This window comes from Cheilinus undulatus, linkage group 13, assembly GCF_018320785.1.
Source record: "Cheilinus undulatus linkage group 13, ASM1832078v1, whole genome shotgun sequence".
NCBI lineage: Eukaryota > Metazoa > Chordata > Actinopteri > Labriformes > Labridae > Cheilinus > Cheilinus undulatus.
Window position 1 is genome coordinate 19,738,076 of NC_054877.1, and position 27,872 is coordinate 19,765,947.

A 27,872-nucleotide genomic window follows, 5' to 3' on the forward strand; every position below is an offset into this window, starting at 1 on the left:
TTCAAACGGCCTTTATCATGGCCGACACTAAAATGCTTCTGGGTCGTTTCACTCAGTTAGGAACCTTCCTAAGGAAAATGAACAAATCGAACGGACCCCCGACTGAGTTTAAACTACCGGTATTTTCTTTTCCATTTTTCCACAAAATGTTATCCTGCAATCAGCACAAAGCATATACAAAACTGCATAGCTATTCTAACTGGTCAACAACTGAAGATGCAATAGGGTCTTAAATGCATGAAAAGGGTCTTACAGAGGTATGAGAAAGTATTAAATTTGACCCCGTTTTTCTGTGTGTACCCTGGTACTTTGGGTTCCATTTCAAATAAAGTACTTCTATTTACCATGGACTGGCACTTAAAATTGTACTTAAGTAAAATTTCATCAAAGCTTATGCACTTTAACTTGATTTGTCTGCAATATCTAGTGGGCAACTTTTCCACCCTTGCATTCAATTATTTAATCGTATTTAACATTATTCATTTACAATTGACATCAAAAAATCCCATATGCCCTCACAGTAAAATGAAATAATTAACTTTATAACAGAGACATTTGTTACTCTTGTAGTCATAATAACATACATCTTTCAGGGGAAAAACTGTGTGAAATGTTAGCAGAAGTGAACATATAAGAACACATACAGCGCAGTGATAAAGCCACCCCTTTCTGACTCCTGATTTTATTCTATTTATTTATTTATTTTGCATATTTTTTCACACAAAAATGTTCCAGATCATTAAACCAATTTCACTCACTGTGAAATTATAGTAGTCTTTATCATCTCATCTGGTTTACACGTCTGGTTTACAAACTTAAAAAATACACTGTAGAAAAATCACTACTATTCTTGTCAATAATGGTTTGCACTGGGTAACAGGGAGGAGTCAAATTTAAATAAACAGTTAAAAAAAAAGTTAAAAATGTTCATATGAACTATAGAAAAAGGAAGATACGGAGTCTAAACTACATGGTTTCTGGATGATCACAGCTGGAAAAGAAACTGTTTTGTGGACAAGATGATATTACGTCACGTGACCACCATCACCTGACGATGACATGTTATTTTTTTACGGCAAGGGCATTTTGTAGCCAACGTTTCGTTTTCTCTGTTATACGCTTAGAGACAAGGCATTAACAGCTGTGTGACTGTGAATTTGAAATAACAGTTGATTATAGTAGTTTATTCCACACGCGACTGCCTGCTACCATTACCCAGAATGCCTCGCTAGACTCCGTCTGTTGAAGCAGTGACTGTGTAGAACAGAGTCAGCCTGCTAACAGTTACGTTTGACATTCATGAAGTTGTCGTTACTATGCATTTTTATTGCATGAAATAAGGTAACGAGGGAAAGAAAATAACAGGGGAAGGCGATATTTGTTGTTGTCAATACGCCAGCAATGCCTCTGTTCACGACCAATCCATTTGACCAAGATGTTGGTGAGTAGTCAGAACTGGGGGCTATTTTCTAGCATGCTAGCTAAAGTAGCTTTTATCACTCAGCTTTGTTTGTGTTCTCAGTCTGTCTGCCGCTGTAACGTTAGCTTGTAGACCTCTAGTTAAAATAGATAGTGTAATATGGTTGTTTTCTAGCACCCATTCATTTTTGGTTAGATATACCACAAAGATGTAGTCTGATATTATTACAAATGGATGGATTGATTTGGTTTGTTGTGGTTCGTTCAGTTAGCCACAGAGCACAGTTGGCTAAGTTATCGTTAGCTTGTTTAACGTGTAGATTTACGTTAGCAGGCAGCGAGTAACAGTTTGGCGATGCGGTGATGTACACCTGAAAATGTTTACAGAAGTAGATATCTGAAAAGTTCGTAGTACGATTATTTTTTAGTAATATTTTCCGTAAATTCGACCACCCTGTGAGGTTCACTGGTACACCGATGTTGTCACTCGATAATTAGAGTGACGTTAGCTCGCTAGCCATCTGTCTCATCATCGCCTTACTGTAACACATCGTATCTTTGTAGACCAATATGATGAGCCTAATATCCCACTGTCGGTGCTAACGAAAGAGGAAACATTGCAACACGAAACCATGAACTCACTCTGTGTTTCTTTTCCTGTCTTTGGTGTATCGAGTGGTTAACCGCTTTATTTGCATGTTACAGTATGATAGAGGTCTACAGTGTGCACAGGAACCTAATAGTTAAGTACAGATCTAAAAAAAAAACCTTTTAAAATCAGCAGCAAACCCTAGTTAGGTAAGCTTATGATGGGTATGTGTGGATTGGCAGGTGTTCATTATCAAAGGTAGTCATTTATAGGTTGGTTTTTTTCTTAGTGATTCCCTGATTTCACCAATGTTCTTCTTGCTTGTTTAGAGCTGTGAAAAGTATTTGTCACCTGCCTGTTGTCATATTTTTTTAATGCTGTCACACATCAGTGTTTTTTCTGGTCATCAAACATGTTTTAATATTAGAGGAAAATAACCAGAAGAAATACAAAATATGGTTTTTAAATGATGATTTCATTTATAAAAGGAAAAAAGGCATCAACACCTACCTGGCTCACTGTGAAAAAAGTAATTACCACCCCCTTGTTAAATCATGAATTGACTGTGATATAAAGCACATTTCCTAGAAAGCTCCATTCATTTTCATTAGCCACACCCAGGTCTGATTAATTCCAGACCTGTTGACTCAAGAAATCAGTTAAATTGAACCCATCTGACAAAGTGAAGTAGGTTAAAAGGTCTCACTAAACAACACATCATGCTGCATTCTTAAGAAATTCAAGAACAGCTTAAAAATCTAGCATTCTGGAAAGGGTAACAAATCCATAAGGCTTTTGGACAAGCAAATCACAGTGAGAGCCATTATTTACAAATGTAGAAAACTTGGGACAGTGATAAGCCTTCCCAGGAGTGGCCAGCCTAGCAAGTTACCAATCCAATCTACTTATTTATACGGCTCATTCTAAAAACATTTAAGTACCAAAGTGCTGCACAGTAAAAACACAGAAATAGAACACAAACATAGCAGAAATAAAAACATTAAGAGGAAGATATTAAAGCACGTAAGAACACAATAAAAACAATAAAAGGAATGAAAAATGCTTACTAAAAAACATAAAAACAAAAGCCATAAAAGCATTAGGATTAAGAAAATAAAATACACACAAGGACAGCGATCACACATCTTTAATGTTGAATTAAAAACCATAGAATAAAAATTTGTTTTTTGAGACGCAATTTACAAATCAGTAAAGTAGGAGAGGTTTGATTTCCAGAGGTTATTCATTCCACAATTTAGGAGCCACCACAGAAAAGTCTACATCACCTCAGGGTTTTCATCTGGTTTTTGGGATGATGAGGTGAAGCTGAGCAGTCCTCAGGGATCACAAGGGGCTGTAGACAATTAAGATAGTACTTGAAGAGCGCATCAACAACTTATCCAGGAGGTTACAAGAGCCTTGAACAATATCTAGACTGGCCAACACAACCAATCTTTAGGTTTAGGGGGTAATTACTGTTTCACATATGGTCAGGTTGGTTTGGATGGCTTATTTCCCTTAATACATGAAATCATCATTTACCAAATGCATTATGTTTTTACATGGGCCTTTGTTTAGCAATTGATTTCTCTAATGATCTGAAACATTAAAATGTGACAAATATGCAAAAAAAGAGAGAAATCAGGAAAGGGGCAAATATTTTTCTCAGCACTGTATGTAGGTGTTTGAATGCGCAATAAAATGCTATGTTTACAATGTTCTTATGAAATAGAGTTGTCACAGTACCTGAATGTTAAAGTTGAATATGATACGGATAAGAATCAGACCCTGTTGACACTTTTTTAGTACCACAGCAACAAAAAAGAAATCCAGGGCACACAATAATGTGCACTGTCTAAATTGCACAAAAACATTAACAGCATTTAAGCCCTGCCAGTTTTTTTGTGCAATGTAGGCAGTGTGCAGAAATCAGTCTGCAATTTTAATTGACTCATTCCTCTCCAATGCACCTGTCTTTTGATCTAGATGTACTGGTTTAAAGTTTTGTACTCTAAATCGTTTTTAAACAACTGGTACTGACAGTTTTTAAAAAGCTATCAGGATACTCTGTTGTACAGTACAATACAGTTCAGAAAACTACCAGTAAGTGCCAATTTGTTAAAGCCCATAATGAACATATGTGGATTGACAGGTGTTTATCAGCATAGGTGGTCATGTTAAGCCTGGCTTCGTCTCTGTGTGTCATTGTATCCATGATGTCTCTAGCATTGTTGCTGCTTGTAACTAGGGGTTTGATGCCAATGAAATGCCAGGTTTGATCAAAAACATGCTGTTAGAATTATAGAGGCATCGGTTGTGAAAATTAGGGTCGATACTGACACAGATGTCTTTTCATCACTTCTTTTGGTGAAACAGCTTTTCTATGCCAACATTTTCAATGTGTTTGACCATGAGAACAGATCACAGTGACTTCTTCTGGCCTGAAAAATCTCTTTTTTTAAATTCAGCAGTTAGGTATAATGGGGACTAGCCTTTAAATTAATTGGAAAAAACTGGAGAACAATGGCTTCTGGTGTCTTTTCATGCCACATTATTTGCTGATGGTCCATGTTTGTCAATAGGGCTGATAAGATATTGACTTATGTACTGATGTTGAACTGATGCATCGGTGCACCCCTAGTACCCAAATTTAAGGACGCACCATATTTTTGGCATGATATTAGCTTTAAAAATTATTTAGATATAAACATTTCTGCCAAAATTTACAACTGTCAGCTGATGTCTATTACTTTGTTCATCCTTAAACTTTACTTAACTTAAAAGTACAAGTGTGTTTACTGTATGTATCGGATACTAGTAAAACTAAAACAGTGTAGATAGAAACCTGTTCCAACACCACAGTGAGAAAAACAGAGATCCAAGGCATCCAATATTCTATAACTGTAACTACCAAAAATTGCAGTCCTGCATGTCTAAAGAATGTCAAACATTGCAGCCCTATTAGTGCAATTTTGACAGTGCACAGGATTTTAACCGGCAACTTTTTAAGGATTCATTCATTTCTTTTCTATGTAGGCTAACCTTCTTAAGCTAAAGGTACCTTTCCACACTATCAGTGATAATCAAAATAAGAGATTGTATCATTTTAAAACACAAGTTTTTGAAATGTTGTTACCTCCAGTGGTCTAAACCTAACTAAACATTATGAGATTCATTAAATTGGTATTTACTGCAGGGTCTTTGAACTGTATGGGGGTTGTGTTCTCTTGTCTGTATCTCTGTTTGTATGAGTTGTAAATATACTCAGTGTTTACACAGATTTAAAAGCTCACTATGATGGACAGAAGGTCTCACGCACATAAATCAGAGGGATTTTGGTTCCTATTTACAGAAACTATTTAATTTCTCATGTTAGCATCTGCTCTTCTGATCCTCACCTCTGCGATGTCTCTGAATAGCAAGTCTTTCATTCTGTCATCTTTTTTCTTACATTGGTTGATGTCCTTTCCTGCAGAGAAAGCGACCAGTGAGATGAACACAGCTGAGGACTGGGGCCTCATTCTGGACATATGTGATAAGATAGGACAGTCACGCACTGGGTTAGTTAACTGTCTCCTTCCTAACCTCACACACAAATGCATTAGTGCACTTCAAGGTCTTTCAGTTGTAAAATACACATCCCGGGGTTGGTAATAGAACCCAGGGACACACAGTTCAAGGAGATGTTTTCTTAGCTGTAAATCTTCAAAACTTTTGACTCCCTATCATTCTGTTACAGGCCAAAAGAATGTCTCCGATCTATAATGAGAAGAGTGAACCACAAGGACCCCCATGTGGCCATGCAGGCACTGACTGTAAGTAAAAAAAAACACAAACAAGGTTTTTATTAATGTGTTTGTTTGGTTGACAGAGGTTTTTTTTTTTTTTTTACATCTACTACAAGATAAGCTTTCACTGAAATCTGAGCTTGTTGTGCACCTGCTTTTAATCTGTAATGCTGCTGTGGATTAAGCTGTGGATCTCCTGTATTTTTATACCATTGTTCTCACAGCTCCTTGGTGCCTGTGTCTCAAACTGTGGGAAGATATTCCACCTGGAAGTTTGCTCCAGAGAGTTTGCAAGTGAAGTCAGTAATGTCTTAAATAAGGTAGGTGCTGTAATATATACTTTCTGGGAGTGTTCAGTCGAAATGAAACCCATTTATTATTCTCTATAACTTGAAATTAGGTTATGCTGCCCCCATTTTCCTTGTTCTCATGATGTGCTGTGTTATTATTATCTCCAGGGCCACCCTAAAGTGTGTGAGAAGCTGAAAGCACTGATGGTGGAGTGGGCAGAGGACTTCCGTAATGACCCCCAGCTTAGTCTGATCTCAGCTATGATCAAGAATCTACGGGAGCAGGGTGTCACTTTCCCAGCTGTTGGGTCCCAGGTAGGTTTAGGGTGCAATACAGAGTATTTGACATCAGCTTTCAGACACTCAGGGTAATATTGTGTTTAGGCAGCTATTTCGATTCTGGCCAAGTTACTTCTTCTGTGCTTCACATATTCCATGCTTGTATCTTTCTTTTATCCAAGTTAATAAAACCTTATCAGAGCAAGTACCCCAATATTATTACATAAGAAGAATATAATGTAATTGAAAATTTGTGGTGGTTTTGCTGAAACATATGGTTCCAGACAGATTATTTTAATCTTATTATTTTTAATTCAACTAAACATGTGATGACCCTTTTTCCACAGGCTGCAGAGCAAGCAAAAGCAAGCCCTGCTTTAGTGGCGAAGGATCCCTCCACCTCCACAAATAAAAAAGAAGAAGAGGATCTGGCTAAGGGTAATGGATCTTTCAATCATCTTTAAACCATATTTTAGAGACTTGCACATTATATTTTTTTTACCTGCATGGCATAAATCACAGTTTCCGTTGGCTGTATGCATTGACAATGTTCAGTTGTATTCAAAGGCAACAAATAGGGTAAACTCTTGATTTTAAATATGTCTTTCTTGTTTCAGCTATTGAGTTATCACTGAAGGAGCAGCGCCAGCAGCCACAGACCTCCCTGTCAAGCCTTTACCCAAGTACCTCCAGCCTCCTTTCCTCACATAAGTCAGATGGCAGGAAAGTCCGTGCCATCTACGACTTTGAGGCTGCTGAGGACAACGAACTCACCTTTAAGTCTGGAGAAATCATCACAATCCTAGACGACAGGTGAATTTCTGAAAACAGACAAAAAGCGAGTCTCATGGGATTTGTCTAATAATTGGTAAAAGAAAAAGTAATGCTGTCCTAGTGCTACCTTAAGGGCCTTGATCACATTATTACAATTTGATAGAAAAAGCTAATTTTATCTTTGACTGAGTGGATGCATTTTTAATATCAGAGTTTAATGTAAACAAATCTTAATTTTTCCTTTTCTCTTCCTTTTTTATTTTAGTGATCCAAACTGGTGGAAAGGAGAAACATACCAGGGAATAGGGCTGTTTCCATCCAACTTCGTCACAGCTGACCTCACTGCAGAGCCTGAGATGAGTAAGTACACACACATACACAGCACACACACTAATGTCGTTTTTGATAGCCCAGCAAGTCCATTAGCAATATTGCTTTATTGATCATAGGGAGGGAAATACTTTAACACTTACACACAGCTGGAAGAACAATACCAGAAACACACCGACGCTAATACCGCGAATGCACAGGCAGCAAATTATCAGTGGGCTATTATCACAGGCAGTTAGAGCAACACTGTCAGTATTTCTGGTAAGTCATTTAAGAGTTGCACTGATGGCATATTGAACATATTTCCTCTTGAGAGAACTTTAAAGTGCTTATCAATATGAGACACTGTGAGAAAAACTTTGAGTGTCTGCCATATTTATTTCTCTTTCGTAGTTGCTGACCTGTAAATCAGTTGTTCATTTGCTACATTTGCATTCTTTGCTTTGTCTGGTATCTTGATGCATGCTCTTCCCATTTCATTCGTTTAATGTGTGGCAGCAAAACTATTATCTTTTGCAACGCCAAACTTTTATCATCTACATTACCCTGCCATAGGTGTCAAAGAGAGTTCAGGCACCATATCGTAAAACATACCACTGTTCTGAAAGGAATTTACATAATGGTTGGTATAAGTGTTAAGAATGTAATGCTTGTTTAGTGTAGTTTGCATGCATAAAGATGATTTTTGAACCCAGGGGAGTAAAGGTTGATAGCCTGGCATTAAATTGATTCAATCCCTGATTACATCAGAATGTCTGCTTGCTGTCTCTCAATGTACCTCCACATGTACCTCCTCATTATATTCTTTTGCATGATCATTTTTGCAAGTGTGTCATCTCTCTTAATACTTGTGCTGCTTGTGTGAATTACCATTATTTTGCAACTCTTTCACCCTTTTTTCAGCTATTTTCTGCCCATCACTGATAGAATATCTGCATGTAATTGCTTTTTTGTGTTGTTTTGCTACTGTTGCTTACTTGGAAATCTACAGTGAAAACAGAGAAGAAGACAGTGCAGTTCAGCGAGGATATCCAGGTGGAGACTATAGAGCCTGAACAGGAGCCAGTGTTTATAGACGAGGTAAGTTTAAGTACTTGAAAGGGCTTACTTAACCTCACTATTAAGAGCCCATATTTGTATAAATGCATATACAACAATTACTAAATGTTTCTAGAAGGAGTTAGGAGTTTTTTGTTGATAGCTGTTTTTAAGAATTTGTCTCTTGTGACGTTAAAACAGAACATCCACTGTGTTCACAGCAGGCAAAAAAACTTCAATCTGACGTTATCACTCCTACTCTGATTGGATTTTGTTTTTCATGTCAGTTTGAACAGTAAAAATCACATGGAATCTGGCATTTTCAGTCTGAACAGTCAGGTCAGAATACATGCAACTTTGATGCGGCTGTTGCAGGTCTGCACTGGTTGATAAGATGTTTGCAGAGACTACAAACTCAGTTCAACAGACCTAGGGATCTGGACAAAGTCATATTTTACAAATTCAGAGAAAAGCATGTTATCAGGATGTATGAAGAACTCAGTAACATTATCATCCCTTGAATTACCCAGCTGCTGCAACAAATTCAGAAAGAACCACCAGAAAAGAATGGCCAACTGTGTAAATATGCAAATTAAGTCTGATAATATCACTTCATCATTGGCACCCAGTGACATAAATGCTATATCTCCTGTTACTTCCCTTATCTTACTGTTTTCTCATATTTGGTGTGTTTGATCATTTGGGACATTATATTTCATCTGTAGCTTTGATAGTATATGGAGCAGTGTGGGGCTCATGAAATTGGATATGAAAAAATAATTGATAGCAGCAAGTATGCTTCGTTTTATAAATTACCCACACACAAATTAGAGGGCGTGAGTGCTTTATTTAGTTCCTATTTGGAGACGATAGATTAACTATAAAGCTTCTATTGCTTGCCTATCTTTCATGATCATAATGGCTGTTTTATACTAATCTCAAGGAACAAAGGCTGAACTGACCTGTTCACATGAATCTAGAAAGGTTAATCACAGAACTTTTTTCTAATCCTTTAGGACAAAATGGACCAGCTGCTGCAGATGATCCAGAGTGCAGACCCCACAGACAACCAGTCCGACACTGTTGAGTTACTACAGTTGGAAGGTGATCCAACTTTTTTTTTTTATCTTGCGATACAGTAAGCTGATGTGAGTGGGACAAAATCCAGTGTCAAGAGTACAGGAGCCATTCTGTAATGGCTTGTTCTGATTAGAGCAGATTATATTTCACTGTAGATTAAATCAATAATTAATGTGTTTTGGATTTAGGTGCCTGCAATCAAATGGGACCCCTCATTGACCAGAAGCTGGAGGATATAGACAGGTACATGGGCAGATTTGATCATTTCTTTGCTGACTTTTTAAGATAAATACTTTTATAATGAAGGAAATGTTCATAGAGAATTAATGTAGTCTAACGATTGTTGTCGTTTTTTGAATCACCAGGAAGCATTCAGAGCTGTCAGAGCTGAACGTTAAGGTGATGGAAGCTCTGTCTTTGTATGCTAAGCTAATGAATGAAGATCCAGTCTACGCCATGTATGCCAAGCTGCAGAGCCAACAGTACTACATGCAGCAGCCAGCCAGTGCAGCACAACAGGTACATTAACAAAGATCTGTAGCCTTCTAGGGGCAGACATTGAAACTGTTTCTTTCAACAAGCATAAAAGTTGATCTGTCTGCGATTACAAGAGAAGGTTTTAAATATTATATCGATGTATTTCCTGAAAGAATATAGTTAGATATGCTATCTTCTACTAGCTGAGGAACTGGTGAAAGCACAGGGGTAGAAACTGTTCATAGAAAGGCTTCTGAATTCACCATGAATCACTAAGGGACTTTTCTTACTAGGTCTAATGACAAACAAGCTGTTGTAACATGTTATACCTCGACCAGTATCTCTTAACTTTGTAAATGAACAAAGGTATCCTTTATGTCTAGAAAACATGTTTACATATATGACAAGTAATTCTTTGAATATCCATTAATCTTACCACAGTTTTACTTCCTCATCAACTCTCAATATGGCTTGTGTCCTTGTGTTTTTTGTACCCTAGGTGTACCCAGGACAGCCTGCATCAGGTTCTTACGCTATGAGTGGCCCTGCAGTGCAGGGTTACACAGTTCCCATGGAGCAGCTTCCAGCTGGAGCACCCATACCTGGTCAGCCAGCTCCTAGGTGAGTCCCAGATACTAGGTTGGATTTGTATTATGATGCAAATAGACACATTATAAGCTGAAAAAAAGCATTTTGTGCCCATAGACAGAGGAATAATACCCACAGCTGATGTAAAATAGCTGGGTATCAGTAGGCTGGTTTCTTGTTTATCGCTTTTCTCATTCTTAAAAGTTGGGTGTCATTATGTAGGCTGTGTTTAACTTTTTGAAACTCTTTAGAAAAACTTCTGCTAACCACAAATTAAACCAACCTTTTATATGCTACACAAGAAAGAAGAGGCTTTTTTTAACTACAATCTGCATGGTTTGAATATATTCAAGCATAATTTTATGATACCTTGTTTTATCTGCTCTGATTGTTTTGCTGTTAATGCTGACCCAAAGCTAAAAAATCTCAATCAAAAGTTTAGTATTAATCCCCAGGGAGAAAATTTGGTGTTATGCCCATGCACAGAATACATGCAAGAAAGATGCAAGTAACAAACACAAAGAAACACAAGGGGGCATATGCAAAAGTGTAAATTACATGTCCAGTAAAAACATAAAATGCACCTTTTGCATATTCAGCTGTTGTGTTACAAATGTACTATATAGTATGCTGAATATAGAACTCATTTGTTTTACTGACACAGTCACATCAAAGTAAGCACTGTACTGCTGCAACAGAAACAATGTTTATTAGGTTAACACTGAAACTGCATAATTTCTGCTGTTGCTTGTCTTTAAAATGCTGACATTTGTAGAAAGTACTGACTTTTACTGACATAAACATAACAGCACCCATCAGCATCTACTCCCATCATGAGCAGCCAGCTGTTGCTCATTTCATTAGAGATATTTGAATTTGAAAGCCAATTTTCTTGTGAAACTGACTTTGAAAACTTCCTACATGCTCTACATAATGAATCTTCCTTTCCACAGTGATGTTCATATGTACATGGGCCAGCCGCCAGTCTACACAGCAGCTCCAGGCAGCATGGCCCCAGCAGAGGTACAGTCCTACCAGAACCCAGCCAGTGCCCCTGGCCCCACCCCAGGCACCACTCCCGCAGGCATGACGCAGACACCAAACTACAGCACCCCCTCTGGGCCCAGCATAGCACCTTCCTCAGACGCCTCGCAGGCCCCCTACTCGGAGAAAGCCTTGCTATAGGGTCTACCAAGCTCACTGTAATCCTCACTCCTACACACGTACATGCGCCAGACCTTATCAAACAGTGGTAGATCATTTCTTTAACTGTCGTTTTATAATGTGTTTATCATAAGAAGGATGAAAGAAATATAAATGGAGAGGTCTTACTTAAAATTTAGTGCCCTTAAATTCATAAAAAAACAGTTACACTCTCAGTCCAGGTTAAGAAGTGAGCATGACAGTTTAAGCATCTTCCACAAAGCACCATAAGCTCTGAAAATACTCTTTTAGGACTATATTTATTTATTAATTAATTATAATGCAGTATTTTCTCCCTGTTTTTCTTACTTAAATCTTAACCAGATCTTAAAACATGCAAAAGTTTGTAATTGCACTTTTTGGTCATCGTTTAAAATGGATCACTTCTCAATCTAAATCTGATGGCAATTAATGAATTGTCTTTTTAAGTACAAGACCTGACACTGATTCCAGCTTTAGTGTGATTGGACTTATAAAATATGTTGTAATACATTATTTAATGGGTCTGTAATTAAAAAAGGAAATCATTGAAGGAAGATGATCATTTGGTATGAATAGTTTCTTTTGTCCATTTCCAGAGAAATTTCTTCAAAACACAAGCCCTTATTAAAAGCAAGTTAAGATTTATTCCTTTGTCAATGATTATTGGAGCTCCCAAAATTCAAACTGATTATATTTTAGGGTATTGACCTCTGACTTGATGCTTTTTTTTACACTCCCATTTCAATTTAAAATTATTGGGATAGACCCTGTAAAACTTGACTTTTCAAATGCATACACAGCTGTTAATCTGACTAGAATTGTGCAAAATCAAATTTCTCAAAGTTGGACCAATATATCTAGATGATGGGGTTGGAGGTTGTATGCTTGGACTAGGCGTTCTGCACATGCTCTATAGTCTTTGGCTGGGCTTTGACCCAGAAATCAAACAGCAGAAATGCTAAGTGTAGCAGGAGTGAATGAAGCTGTGTTTCCATGAGGTGGTCTAGTTTGACTACGGTTTGGTATGGTATAAGTAGCTGAAAGGGGAGAAATTGCCACCTGTTGTGGCAACGGCAGACGAGGTCCCATCAAAAACATTGTCTCTCTATACATGTATACTGGAATAAGAACAGTGGTCCAGTTAAATTGCCTAATTAAGCTATAACTCTAATCAGAATCTTTATTGTCATTGTACACAAGTACAACGATAATTGTGCATAATTCCATTGAGTCTAAAAAAAACATAAACAAAAACGAGGTATACCCTGACTCTTTGCTATATATGTAAACATGCTAATTGTAAGCTGGTGACAAAATTCCTTTTAGAAACATTTCAAAGAAATTGTTTTCATAATTACAGATCTGTTTAATAAGGTGTTAGTAAATTGTAAGCTGTAGGGGTAGCCACATCAACCCTAAAACAAAGCATTTGTGCAGTAACTGTGATCCAGTTTAAAACCAGACACTATAGGCAGGTGTACAGCAGCACACAAACACAGATGTTCTAGTTGGTCCACGTCCTCAGCAGTTTTTTTTTTACTAAACTCTCACTGGCACACTAACACGAGTTGAACTCCACAACAAGCCACCGCCTTCTCACCCTCTTAAAGCAACTACAGTGCTAATCACGTCTCACAAAAAGGGTCATAAATTAACATTTTTATTTCTTTTTTGTATTAAAAAAGGACTTTTTGTGATGCTGAAGCGTTAGGCTACATTCTGTATATGTTGTCAACTTTTAGAAGTACTGAAAACTGAAGCCACTTTGTTTTATTTTAGAGGGAAAGTGAACAAGAGGAGTTACAGCATGCACATGACTCTTGTATATACTGTAATGAACTAGTAGTGTAGCCACAGGATGACCTCATGAGTGGGGCCGTGTGTTAGTACAGCTCTGGGGGTTCTTTAAAAGGTGAACTCTGCAGTCGTTGTTTGAGCCCGGTGTAAACGCCAAAGAGAACAAAGTGGAAAAGAAAAAAACAAGAAAAAGAAAAATGTAATTTTTCCTTGCATATTTTAATAATAATTGACTCCTAATTTCATGCTGCAGTGTTTTCCTCTCCAAAATGAGCTCCGTCTCCATTTACGGGCTGTACTAACACACTCGCACCATGCACTCGGCTACGAAAGGGGGGAACTCTGTGAAAAACCCCAGTGTCTTTAAAGCATCTCTTTAGTCAGTGTTGAAAATTGAATACAATGTTTTTTGTAGTGCATTTAATTTATGTTTTTGATTATTGTTATGCTATTTTAAATGGAGAAGCAGTGCAGGATGTATGTATTCCGAGAAAAGCAGAATATGTGAAATTCTGCCTGACTAAGTTGTATATTTAAAAAGCTCACATGAGAACATGGACTCCTCTCTCTGTGTTTGATACATGCTTATTGTACTGTAGGGTCAATGGTAATGTGAAAAATTGATCCAACCTACCCATGTGCATTTCAAATCCGTTCCTCTCTCAGAGCTAACACTACAACAAATCCTCCCTGAAGCAGATCTGAAGCAAGGTTTCTGGATAAGTAGTCAGGATTTGAAGCAACCTTCTTCCAAAATCTCTCCAAGCTTTCAGTTCATGACACATTCAAGATCAAATGTTTCAGTACTCTTCTCATATCGTAAATCTAACCACATACTACCTGTTGAAATTTTAAGGGAAGGACATGTTTATAGATATTGATTGCACATTGCAAAAAGTTGATGAAACAGGAAATTTATTTATGTTATTTTATTATACTGATTGATGCTACATGAAGGAATGAGGAGTTTGAGACACTAGATGATCCAATTGCAGGACAAATTGGTTCGTGGAGCTGACTGTAAATTTGTGTCCTTTCAATTTCTTCTAAAAGTCAGTGTTTGGAATGTGCTACTCCTTATCATCCCTGTGCCACATTGAGTTTGTAGAACATCCTAAAACTTTAAAAATGCACCTGGGACTTTAAAGACAAAGGCCATTGTATTCTCCAGAACTGGATTTAAACATTAACAAAGTTTATTCTAAGGTGAGAAATCCTTTTTTTGCAGCCTTTGACTTAATTTTAGAATGAGAACTGTTGATCTTTTGGATAGATGAGGGCTGAAAATATGAAACATATAAATAGTAGCAGCTATTCTGGGACCAGGGAGCCAGGAGCCAGTTAATCATCACACATTTTACCAATGTGACATCTTTTTGCACCACAGTAATGGAGCGCAGCCCCAATGTAACTTAATTGCACAGGATTGAGATGCTGCCTGTTTTTAAGTTTTAAACCAACATCATTATTGTAAAGGTTCTGTCTAATTGTGTACCCTGCTGTTTGTATGTATTCTTTTAACCATACTTATTAATTGATATTCACAATAAAACCAGGCCAAATGTACAGAATATTATCAAAGGTGCTGTTTTCTGTTTTTTTGGAGCTCTTTCTGGATTCATTACGCATTGCCACACTTGAGCACCAGCCTCCCAGACCAAAGCAAAACTCTTCTGGCACCACGCTTCCCCTCCTTCTCCCCTCCCTCAGTGTGATAGCACCTGTTTGTAGAACTGCTCATTCAATTGCTATTTTTTCAAGGGTCATAGGCCCAAGTGTGCGCTTTGGTTATGAAAGTGTGTCGGTTCTCTTTGAATTGTATTTTGCAAAGAAAATACAACATTATGCCTGTACAAATAGCGTTACTGAGTTGGCGGGGCTGACTTTCTACCCCCTGTAGGTGGCAGGGCTTGGTTCAATAGGGAGGGATTCATGCAAACAAAATGAGCCTCTGACACATCTATAGGCCTAATAAAGATCCATCCTGTTAATGTGAACTCAGAGCTGAGAACGACAAACCCAAAGGAATTCTGAATTCATTCTTTTTTTCCTAGAAAGTCCTTACTGAGCAATATATAAAGGGTATATTTGAAATTTGCTGGATGTTATTGTTTCAAATATCTAATTTCATGCCTTTTAAGATCCTTAAACATTTTTCTAAAGCTTTGACCTGTGTGGCAGCATGCAAACAGTATTTTTTATATTTTAGTTAGAACAGCTTACATTATTGAAGATAACAGATCTTTATACGTACATATGCTTTTTCCAGGTTCTCACTGATGTAAATTTATCAAGGCTCAGCAGGTGCACATTCTTCCATATTTAGATGTTGATTTGGAGTGTTGTTTTCCCCCTTCATCAGAGGTTTGCAGCATCTGAATCAAAGTACTGCAATGCTTAATCAGGACTTATTTGCTTTTTATCTGTTCCAGTGTTCATCAAACCTACAGAGGCATGATTCAAGTTTATATACATTTAACTCCATTTACCTCAGAAATCACATGTCTGAGCGGGGAATGACATCAAACCCAAGTGGACCTCTTTCCCAGTTATGGGCTGATAACTGAAGAGACTGAAGTTGGTGTGAGTCTTCGAGGCGGAATTCCCTCTTTAGGGCATGTTCAGGATGGTGTATCCACCCGGCATCTCAAGATTTCCAGCTTTTCAGATCAAATGGGATGCTCCATTACCGTCACTTTTGATTGTTTATTTGCACACCCAACTCAAAAGAAAGCATTTAATGCTACAGCGTGGCAAGGCAACTTTATTTATAGAGCACCATTCATACATACAGCAATTTAAAGGGCTTTACAGAGCCAAAAGCAAGACATTCAAAACATTAAGAACATCGCTGTGCAGAAGCCACAGGCTGGACTTGAACCCAGGCTACCCACATACATGGGGTGCGACCTAACCACCTCTAAACCTGCTTTAAAGGTGCTGACAAAAGTACTGTAAAAAGCCCCGAGATCTCTGGCAATGTGTCATTGTCAGCACAAGTGAGGTGCAGAAGCCAAAAGCTACCTCACCCTATTTGGTTCTGATTCAAGGAACAGTTAGGAAACCCATCCCAGAGGACCTGAAGGGTCTGGATGCCTTTTAAGGGACTAAAAGATCAGATCATTAGTTTGAGCTAAGACCATTAGAGCTTTGAAGCTTTGGCAGTGAATTTGGCCCTTATGAAGTTTAGAATATTCTGTTTTTGGTTTTTGGTTTTTCAAACAGGAGTCCATAAAACCTGTGATAACATTTAAAGCTTTTGTTTTTAGGTATAGTTTATCCTTATTTCATTATATGGAGACATTTCTGTTATAAAGCTTACCCTATAATCAGTTGAATAAACATTTCTTTAGACCGACAGAACCAAACTTGAACAGAAGTTTGTGAATGGAGGATTTATTCCATTACTGTTCTGTTAAACTGCATCAGTTTAACCCACAGGCATCAATTCAGAGTGAGCTTTTACTCCATCTGTGAATTTGTATGTTGTGTAGAAATACTAGAGATGTGACACCAGCATTTTCTGGAGAAGTTGTCCTCTACCCAGCCACTAGATGACACCAGTGTACATGAGACCTGAAGACACTGAGAAACTAAACCGACAAGGGCAATGTCATAATATGAGAATGACTAAAAAATACAGCTATTTGCAGTGAAAGTCAAACAATGATGAACCAGAATGTTGGGCCTTTGACATTAGAACCTCAGCACTTCTTAAACAAATGCTGTAAGCAACTGTTGAAAGGCATCTGACACAAATTGAAGCACAGTGCTATGAAAAACTATTTGCCCCCTCCTGATTTCTTTTTCTTTTTTTTGCATATTTGTCACACTTTAATGTTTCAGATCAGCAAAACTATTTTAATGTTAGAAAAAGATAACTAAATGCAAAAGGCAGTTTTTAATTGATGGTTTCATTCACTAAGGGAACAAAGCCATCTAAACCTTCCTGGCTATATGTGAACAAGTAATTGCCTCCTCTTGCTAAATCATAAATCAACTGATTTACCGCATTTTCAGAAAGCTGAGTTCAACTTCACTGACCACACCCAGGCCTGATTACTGCCAGACCTGTTGAATCAAAAAATCACTTAGAACATGTCTGACAAAGTGAAGAACGATAGAAGATCTAAAAGAGCAACACATCATGATGTGATGTTGTGAAATTCAAGAACAGACGAGAAATAAAGTCATCTATCAGTCTGGGAAGAGTGACAAAGCCATTTCCAAGGCTTTGGGATTCCGCTGAGAGTCATTACCCACAAATGGAGAAAACTTGGAGCGTTGGTCAACCTTCCCTGGAGTGGCTGGCCTACCAAATTGCTCCAAGAGTGCGTCAACGACTCATCCGGGAGGTCACACAACAACAACATCTAGATTGTGCCACCAACCAATTGTTAGGTTTAGGGGTGCATTTACTTTTTCACATGTCACTTTTTCGCCTCAATGAATGAAATCGTCATTTAAAAACTGCATTTTGTATTTACTTAAATTATCTTTGTTTAAATTAAAATTTGTTCAAAGTTCAACGATCCAAAACATTTAAGTGTAACAAAAAAGGAATCAGGAAGCAGGCAAACACGTCACAGCACTGAAGTTGTGACACTCTTTTCATAAATAATTTGGTTGTACTTCTAAAGAAACTTTGCCCTCAAGTCTCCATCTGTTAGTTCTTATCTCATCTTAAATATGTTCCTCTATAAAACATGTTAAAATCAGAAATGAGTGTTAATGTCATCAAGTACTTTGGCACGGACCATTGGTAGACTCATTGTAGTTTTCTCCTTGAAATTATGGGATGGGAGTGCTCTTTTTGTGAGCCCATAAAAAGACGAGCATGACCAGCTCATTACCTCAGCAATAAAAGAATACAGCCTCCTGTGCAGTGTAAGCAATGTCAGCGTGCAGAGTCCACATCTCCACTGGCTTGTTTCTCAGGAGATGATTGTCAAAGTCTTTACCTCCAAATTCAGATCAGCAGCCGGATATCAGGAGCCACTATGCCCTCAGGGAAGACCATCAAACTCATCCTGTATGAGCTGCTGCAGTTTGCTGCCCTCATTGTACCCGTGTTTGTGATCATGGAGAGGTTTGCCAGCCTCATATGGAAAATTAAAGGACAAGATCTCACAGCGTACTGGCTGGTGGTGGCAGTGTCTATGGCCTATGTGACCTCTGTGGTTCTGCTGGTGTGGGTTCCCCTGAAATATGTGATTCTGAAGCAGAGGAGGTTCATCAGAGAGATCACACAGTGGTGAGTACAGCTGGAGTGTCCAGTTTTACATTATAACATGAGTATGTGCAGCATTTCAGCTGAGACAGACAAGTGTGCATTCAGTGATGGAACAAGATTTAAGGCCCTATAAATGAATCAAAGAAGGAGAAAAACATCTGAGTAATATTGAAGTAGAGATAGAAAATCATTCACTCACAAAAAAGCTTCTTAAGAATAATGCACTGTCATTAAAATACACATCCATATACATAGTCAAAGTTAAATGCTTGTGTTGTGACACTTAACCTTTAGTTGTACATTACTTGATGTGAAGTGCATGTAAAGTACTTTATGCCATTGTTGAAGTTCAAGTGTTGAACTGTTCTTTACTATTGTTGAAATAATAGTGCAATTAATTTAGGCTTTAATCGAGCATCATAATACTAATTCATTACTGCATGTATGCTCTGTATGTGACTTCTAAAAGCCAGACTGTGTAACATCCTTTGAAATCAACATCTTTATTATACTTAATACCAAATACAACACAATACAATGACTTTTTTGCCATTTTTTTTTTTTTTTTTTTTTTTTTTTTTGAGAATTTGTGCCCAATCATTCTGTAGAGCATTTATGAGGTCAGGCACTGAAGTTGGACAATAAGGCCTGGCTTGCAATCTCAGTTTCATCCTAAAGGTGGTCAGTTGGGTTGAGGTCAGGGCTCTGTGTGAGCCAGTCAAGTTCTAAACCAAAATCATCAAACCATGTCTTTATAGTCCTTACTTTGTGCACTGGAGTACAGTCATGTTAGAATAAAAAAGGGCCCTCCCCAAACTGTTGCCACAAAGTTGGAAGCATAGCATTGTCCAAAATGTATTGATGTGCTGAAACATTTAGATTGGCCCTCACTGGAGATAAGGGGGCTGAAAAACAGCCCCATACCATTATCCCTCCTCCACCAAACCTCATGACTGGGAGCAGTTGGAATGCAGTCAGGCAGGTAATGGAACATGTCTCCACTGCTCCACAGTCCAGTGTCAGTGTGCTTTACACCGCTCCATCCAACGCTTGGCATTGGACTTGGTGATATGAGGTCTGCATGCAGCTGCTCCGCCATGAAAAGCTCCTGCCACACAGTTTTTGTGCTTATATTAATGCCAGTGATGGTTCAGAACTATTCAGATAAGGAATCAGGAGAGTGCCGGCTACTATTATGCACCATGTGCACCTTGGCAGTCATTGACCCTGCTCTGTGATTGGTCTGCTTTGTGGCTGAGTCGCTGTTGTTCCCAAACACTTCCACTTTCTAATAAATTCACTTGTAGTTGTCTTTGGAATATCCATCTGGGATAAAATTTAATAAACTGTCTCATTACAAAGATGGCATGCATAATAGTAGCACGCTTAAAGTCACTGAGCTCTTCAGAACAACACATTTTGTACCATTAATGTTTACCAATGAAGACTGCATGGCTTGGTGATTGATTTTATACAACTGTGGCAACAGGTCTGATTGAAAAACCTGAATTCAGTAATTTACAGGTGTGGCCAAACATCTGTGGTGTGGCCACACTGTCTATATAGTGTGTCTTAGTTTTAATGTGTTTGAGCTAGCAAAGGATTTTTATGTTTTTATTTGTTGTGAAATTGTGGTGGCAAACGTGCATGGCAGCATCTTGGTTTAAGAAATTAGTGATGAATCACCCTCATATTGATCACACAGCCTATAACATATGATTCAATCTTTGCAGAGACATACTGATTTTGCAGTAACTTTAAAAACATCACTTTAAATCAAGTAACACTGAGAGCTAAAACAATGCACTGGTTCCCCTTTGTAGCTGTGTGAATTGGTAGGCTTTCAGGATGTTGCAGAGCAGCTCAAAGTAAGCAGCTGCCAGTTTCAATTCACCTTGTCACGAATGTTTAGTCTGAACTGGGCTTATCATTAACCAATTCTAGGTAGAGATCTCAATATAACTGTCATCACTGAGTCAGTTATGCTGTTATGGTAGTTTGGCTTTTCCTCATGTGCTGAATTTGTCGTAACATTTTTGTTCATCCCATGAATTTTACTTGTGGGATAAATAGCCTATATTTTTGTTTAAATTTAGAACAGTAGTTCCCAACCCATTCCCTTAGCCCCCTCCTCACTACCCGTATTTGAGAAAAGACCCCCAGGAACCACTTGGAAAAAGTGTGAATTATAGATAATTGTTTTCATTAAAATCCAAACTAATAGGCCTACTTACTTTGTAGGTTCTTGCCAAAAGATGTATGTATAAACTAGCGCTAAGCGATTATGGCAAAAATCAAAATCATGATTAATTGAACTTTGATCTCAATTACAATTAATGAAGGATGATTCCACCCCCAACCTCTGACTTGGTATGTTCTGTAAATATTTGTATAATTGCAAAACAAAAAACTGAAAAGAATATACACAGATGAAAAATTTATGGTTATTTATTGAAAAATGTAAATAAAAAACACACATCAACTGAAATGATTTTTTTATGTAAAAAGTCAAATTTTCCAAGAAAAATAGAAAATAAACAATATATTTCTTGGTAACAACATCAATTGTTTTAATAGTGTATAAAAACTAGAAAATAACTTTGCTGCTCATGATGCACAGTCGGCTTCATGTTTGAGTTTTAGCAGACTGGATGGGAAAGTGTCACATGACTAGTACTTCTTCTCTTGGGTTTCCATCAGGCTACATGCCTTGTAACACCTGGCTGCCTCTCACATGGCCACACAGCTTGCAGTCTGTATTTAAGGGGGTGGTGCATTAGTAGAGAGAGAATTACAATGGGAAAAAATTTAAATAATTGACAGAGCAAGTTTATGTTGGTTAGAGGCTCTAAATGTCGGTTATGATTATTTTCGATTAATTGCCCAGCTCTAGTATAAACTATCCATTATTACAGCTGTGTATTATTGCCACTCTAGGGAAAAAGGGATCTGTTAATTTTCAAGGAAAAATTAAAAGAAAAAAAGTTTGACAGTCCTTGATTTATGTGAAAACAAAACTAGAAATTTCTAAATTTAAAAGTCTTAAATGCCCATGAACCACAACTTTGAATTTTTGAGATTATAAAGTCAGAAAGTTGAAAATGAAACCATTGTTTTCAGTATGGTTTCTTTGTTAGTTTTTGACATTAAACTGTTGTAAATTTAGGATTTTAAAAACTTGAAATTTTGGGGTTTCTAATGCCAAAATATAAGACTTTTTACATAATTCATCATTTCTGCCTTTTTAAATTCTGAAATTGAGTTTTTTTTTTCTTGGAAATATAGGACTTTATAATCTAAAAAATATCATTATTTTCTTCCAAAAAATGTTGACTTTTGCTCAAAAATGAAAAAATTCTCTTTTTTTATCTTTTGGGTTGGCCCTATTACACCATTTTGTTTGTAATCATATTTCAAAAAGATGTATGTACATTGAATGCTGGCAACATCAGTGCAGACAGGGTCCCACCCTGAGATCTTCTGTGTCCCCCTATGGGTCCCAGGACCCCAGGTTGGAACCACTGATTTAGAACTCAAAGATTTCTCTGATGCCACACAAATACAATGAGTGCAATCTGCAATACTTTCTCCTGAAATGTACATTAGAATAATGAACCCTGACTGACCACTTCATTAGGTACGTCTGTTTAACTGCTCATCAACGCAAATGTCTAATCAGCCAATCACATGGCAGCAGCCACTGCATTTGGGCTTGTTGACGCAGGCAATACGATCTGCTGAAGTTCAAACTGAGCATCAGAATGGGGAAGAAGGGGGATTTAAGTAACTTTGAATGTGCCATTATTGTTGGTGGTCTAGCAGGCTTTAATGATCACGTCAAATTCTGAGACACTCAAGTCATTTAAACTGCATTTAAGTAAAACACTTGAAAAATAGCCAACACAGTTCAAATGTGACTAATACAACCCTTTGCTTTGCAGGAGACCCACAGCGCTGGCGTACATCATCCTGTGCACATTACCCTGCTTTGCTATTCTAATGGCCAGCTCCAAGGTAAAGTCATCAAGACGGATGGTTCTTGTCTCTGTAAAGCACCTGTTGACGTTTTGTTCTGTCATGCTCTACCAGGGTCCTTGAAGAGGCTTATTTGTTGTAAACAGTCCATTTGTGGCACCAACTCGTTTTATGACCCCCCTGTGTACGAGGATGTGTTCACAGCACTATAATTATTCACTCAGTGATGGTGGTCACGGCACATTGCACCACAGAGAAAGAAGAAAAGATGCCCTGTCAACTATTCTGCTCATTCTCTGGAGATTTTTGGCCTTTTAAAGTTGCATCCAAGTATTTTTTACTAGAAAGGACTGTGATGTGTTCTCAAGTAAATAAATAGGCAGGAGGGTATGTGTGCGCTGTCACGAGACTACACTTCAAACCTCTGCTATTCAGTAACCTACAGTGAACAGGTTGAACAGGTTGGCCATTAACTTGAACTTTAATACCATCCTCCACAAAAAGACAGGAATCTGTCCACACACGTGACGCTGCCTCTTTAAAGTTTTATTTTTAGACGAGCATGGATATAAACAAGAGTGACTAGGATTCCTCACACATATTCATACATATGTGTCTGTATCTGGTGTTAAGGGCGTTCAGCAGCATCTTAATGTCCGTAATGATGGGGTGATAAAAACCATGAAGGGCTTCATAAAATTTCAAACCCAGGATCTCCTTGTTCTTACTTCAGCCAAATGCCGTAATGAAAGAGTTTAAATTTGCTTTCTTTCTGCTTTATGTGTCATTATTTTTAAGTGTCAGATCATTTCTTTCTACTGAAGAACTCACATTTATGCAAATTTTTTACATTTTAGGTGCAAGTGGACAGTGGAAAAAGACCAGATCCTTTCACTGAGTTGCCTGTTTCCTTAGTACTGATGTCTCTTATCTGTGTAGACATCATAGAGAGGATTCGGCCCTGCAAGATCCTCGGACAGTGTAAGTCTTTAAGGTGTTGGCATGAGAATGTAATTGTTTAATGCAACGACACTGCTTTTGAGTGTTTTTGCTAAAGTCAGGCACATGTCATGCTTCAGACTAAGATTGTGAAAACTGTCAAAACTTAAACAATTTATGTTTCCAAAATATGAAACAACACAATCTCAGAGTAACTATTGATTGCACTGAAAAGCTTAAAAAATGTACTGATCTTCAGTTGCATTTTAGCCTGAAGCTGTGAGAGAAAGCACTGGGGATCTATTCAAATTCACAAGCTGAGAAATTCTAACATTTCCCATCTTATGTCTCCAACAGACCGAGTGTAGGAAGTGTTACAGTACTCAATGTTTTCATGAAATTTAGACAACTTGCTGACATTTTTTTTGCTATGGGTTAATGAAAAACAAGAAATGATCACATATCGGATGCCTTAGACTTTTTTTTCAATGGTATTAAACAGATTGTTTACTAGACTCATAATAAAATGTAGAACTCCAGAATCACAACAATCCTGCTGTAGACAGTACAACCCCAATTCCAAAAATGAGTTGGGACACTGTGTAAAACCATATTAAAACACAATGCAATGATTTGCAAACCTCATAAACCCATATTTTAATACAATAGAACATAAACACCATATCAAATCGTGAATAAATTTTACCATCCTGAAAAGTTTTAGCCCATTTGAATTTGATGGCAGCAAAGCATCTCAAAAAAAAAAAAATTCAGGAACAGTCATGAACACCCATCATACATTTAACCATTATGTTGTAAATGGATCTACAGTTTTACTTGGCAGAAAGGGCTCTGCTCAAAAGATACTCCCTGGGTTAGTCAAGCAGCATGCTTTTGCTTCCTAGGGAGCGCATAGCTAGAAACCCCATATAAATAGAGACATTTATTACAATGTGCACTGAATACACTAAAATTAGTTCAATAGTGATTCATCCATAGCAGCATGAATCTGAATACAAGGGTGTGACAGCTTTGTGCTAAGAGGAAGCTGATGGAGGAGGTTGTGCTTTGCCAGTAGCATTAATGCAAGCAAGGATTAGTGAGAAGGGCCTTATATTTGAATGGACTGCCGTGTTAAGAGAAAGAGTTGTGATTGGCTGTGGGAGCTGGGAGGTGATGATTAGGCTCAGCTGGCTATCAGCTGATCACAGCTGAGCATTTGACTTCTGTGTCCTGTGTAATGGTCTGGGTCCAAATTTCTAAGGTTACTTTTGACCAAAAAGTAGGCACCAATCCTTGCATTACGTGAGTTGAGTGGTAAATGGGAGAACAGGGGCTCAGCTACAGGTAGGCATCTATAATGAGAGTGCCACTCATATGAAAACAAAGATAAACAACTGTGCCCTCTAGTGACATTGCACAGTATGTCGTAAAGGTACATCACACAATCTTAACTGTTACAACTGCATAAACTACAGTTAAGCTTCATTTATTGGAAATTACCGCATGGGCTCAGGAACACCTCCAGAAATGATTTTTTGTCAACAGTGTTCATCATGCCATCCACAAATGCAAGTTAGCTGGATCATGCAAGAAGGGGCCATGTGTGAACACTTCCCAGAAACGCCACCGTCTTCTTAGGGCCAAAGCTCATTTAAAATGGACGGAATCAAAATGGAAAAATGGTTGCATTAATACCTAGAGAAAGGGACGTTGCATATTCCAGCAAAACAATGCTAAACCACGTACTGGTGCTGAACTGGCCTGCCTGCAGTCCAGACCTTTCACCAAAAGAAAACATTTGGTGCAACATAAAACAAAAAATCCAGGACTGTTGAACAGCTAGAGTCCCACATCGGACAAGAATGAGACAACATTCCTCTTCCACAACTTCAGCAACGGGTCTCCTCGCTTCCCAGACATTTACAGACTGTTGTTAAAAGAAGAGGGGCGCTGCAACATGATGACCCTGTCCCTTCTGTTTTGAGACATGTTGCATTCCATTCAAAATGAGCTTATATTTTTCATGAAATGGTAAAACGTCTCAGTTTCAACATCTGACATGTAGTTGATGTTCTATTGTGGAGAGAATATGGGAAATACATACATTTTAATTAGTGTCCCAACATTTTTGGAAGTGGGGTAGTAAATTGTTGTTCCATTTAATTTTGATTGCTTATTTATTGAATTTCATTTTATTATTTTCAACTTTTTTACAAGTTTGAAAGACACTTTGTTTAAAAAAGGTGGTATAATAAAAGGCATCTTAATATATATATATATATATATATATATATATATATATTATTATTGTTCAAAATTAATAGATGGGGTATTCATTTAGACAATATTTATTGATTTTTGGATTGAAAAAGGAAATATCCCAGTCACAGGCAGTGTTTTATGTGACAGCTGGTGTGTGTGTGCTTGTGTCATTTGCAGCAGACAGCCTGGACCCTGACCTTGACATGTCAGGCCCTGTCCTCACCCACCTGGAGCAGGTGACGACAGTGTCAGGCGAGCTGCACACTGACGAGCTCCCTAATGGTGACACCCAAGCCCACCTAGAGTTGAGGAATGGCAGCGTGTCAGGAAAATTGCAGGAACCTCCCCGCACACCAAGTCGTATGACAACCAGCTCACGAGCAACCAGCACGGCCTACCTGTACTCCTCCTCCTCCTCACGGCCCCGAGTGTACTCTGGCCCTTTGAACTTCCTGTGGAGGAGGGATGGAAGGGCGGAGGTGTTTGTGGACAGCTTCCTGTTCTGGATGGACGCGGTGGAGTTGGTGAGAGTTGCAGGAGTGCAGTCAGTCTTCTACTCGGTATGGGTGTTCCCTGTCTACATCCTGGCCTTCTTGTCTACTCTCCGCATGGTCATCACTCCTCATAACCCTCTGCTGTCCTTTGCTGGGGTCGCTCTGCAGGACTTCCCTTTCTTTATCATTCGAGTGGCTCTGATTGTTGTGTTCGGCTATGTGACCCCCATGTTGTACCTGCTGAAAAATGTGCTGGTGAGCCTGACTTTCATCTACTTCACATTCCTGACCAGGCTGAGGATTTTCAAAAGGCAGAGCATGTTTTGAGGAGGAGTGGCTCGTTCTGTTGTTAATACAAGATCTGATTTGATTGTGGATGGTGAAACAGTTGGTGTAGTTATGTATGGGGGAGCAGGCAGTAATAGAGAAATATGGTGCTGCTGATGATGCTGAAAAAAGACACGTTTGGAATTGAAGTGACAGAAGTGACAGTAATTTTTCGGAGGCCAGTCGCATAAATCAGAGAGTTTAAATGATTCTGGGGTTCTGAAGTATTGCAAAGTTTGTGACATATTTGAATTCAGTTGTATTTATTACATCTTGATTTTATTCTAACCTGCTACATTTTTCATTTTTTGTATTTGTACATTTAGCAACATACCACAAGGAGTGAAATTAGATATTTATGTAACTGGACTATTTAATAACTACAATTATTTTGATCACTTGTACTATTTTTAAATGCATGTGGGGTCATGTTTGAACAATAAATATTGCTTTACAAGTAAGTCCTATGTACATGAACAATATGTAGAACAAGACGATAAAAGAGTTAATTTATTCCAGCTTCCATTAATAACTTGATCTGATCTGTCCCTATGAATTGTAGTGGACTACATCTGCATGTTTGGTAATTAGTCTATCTTGTGGATTCTGTGCATGCATTGCTGTATGTTTTAAATTATTCTCTGCTGGCTATAAGACAAATTGCCTTTCAGGGATAATAGTTAACCTCCTAACCCCAGGTTGTGGCACATCAGGACCTGTGATGAATCCTTAGTGCCATACATGCTTCAAACTTGTTAAGTCACTAAAACATCTCCCTTCAGCCACAGTGATGTGAAAAGGTACACCACTGTGCCTTTGAATGCCTCATTTCCCTTTAACAAACTCACAGACAGCTCAGTGGACACTGATGTAGTTTCTGAACGGTGGAGCTACTTGGTGGATAAAACACAGGCTGAGGCCGGTCAGAAGAAGTGCAAAACATCTTCTCTGCCAAGAAAAGCCTTCAGCTTGGCTCTTTGCTCTTGTTTTGATAATGTGGCCCAG

The 27,872-nt window shown here is 38.2% G+C and overlaps 2 protein-coding genes across 2 annotated transcripts; both read left to right on the forward strand.

The window, feature by feature from the left end:
• The first annotated feature begins 1,070 nt into the window (after window positions 1-1,070).
• On the forward strand, window positions 1,071-15,205 carry stam (signal transducing adaptor molecule (SH3 domain and ITAM motif) 1). The gene is made up of 14 exons (XM_041803154.1): window positions 1,071-1,441; window positions 5,484-5,568; window positions 5,748-5,823; window positions 6,021-6,116; window positions 6,255-6,401; window positions 6,713-6,803; window positions 6,983-7,178; window positions 7,405-7,499; window positions 8,461-8,549; window positions 9,524-9,611; window positions 9,776-9,830; window positions 9,953-10,106; window positions 10,564-10,685; window positions 11,606-15,205. Exons 1-14 carry the CDS (start codon window positions 1,402-1,404, stop codon window positions 11,835-11,837), a joined length of 1,566 nt encoding a protein of 521 aa, XP_041659088.1. The 5' UTR covers window positions 1,071-1,401; the 3' UTR covers window positions 11,838-15,205.
• Window positions 15,206-18,582: 3,377 nt separating this feature from the next.
• tmem236 (transmembrane protein 236) lies at window positions 18,583-27,287 on the forward strand. Its single transcript, XM_041804178.1, has 4 exons — window positions 18,583-18,888; window positions 22,809-22,881; window positions 23,700-23,823; window positions 26,224-27,287. Exons 1-4 carry the CDS (start codon window positions 18,635-18,637, stop codon window positions 26,865-26,867), a joined length of 1,095 nt encoding a protein of 364 aa, XP_041660112.1. The 5' UTR covers window positions 18,583-18,634; the 3' UTR covers window positions 26,868-27,287.
• Window positions 27,288-27,872: the final 585 nt, after the last annotated feature.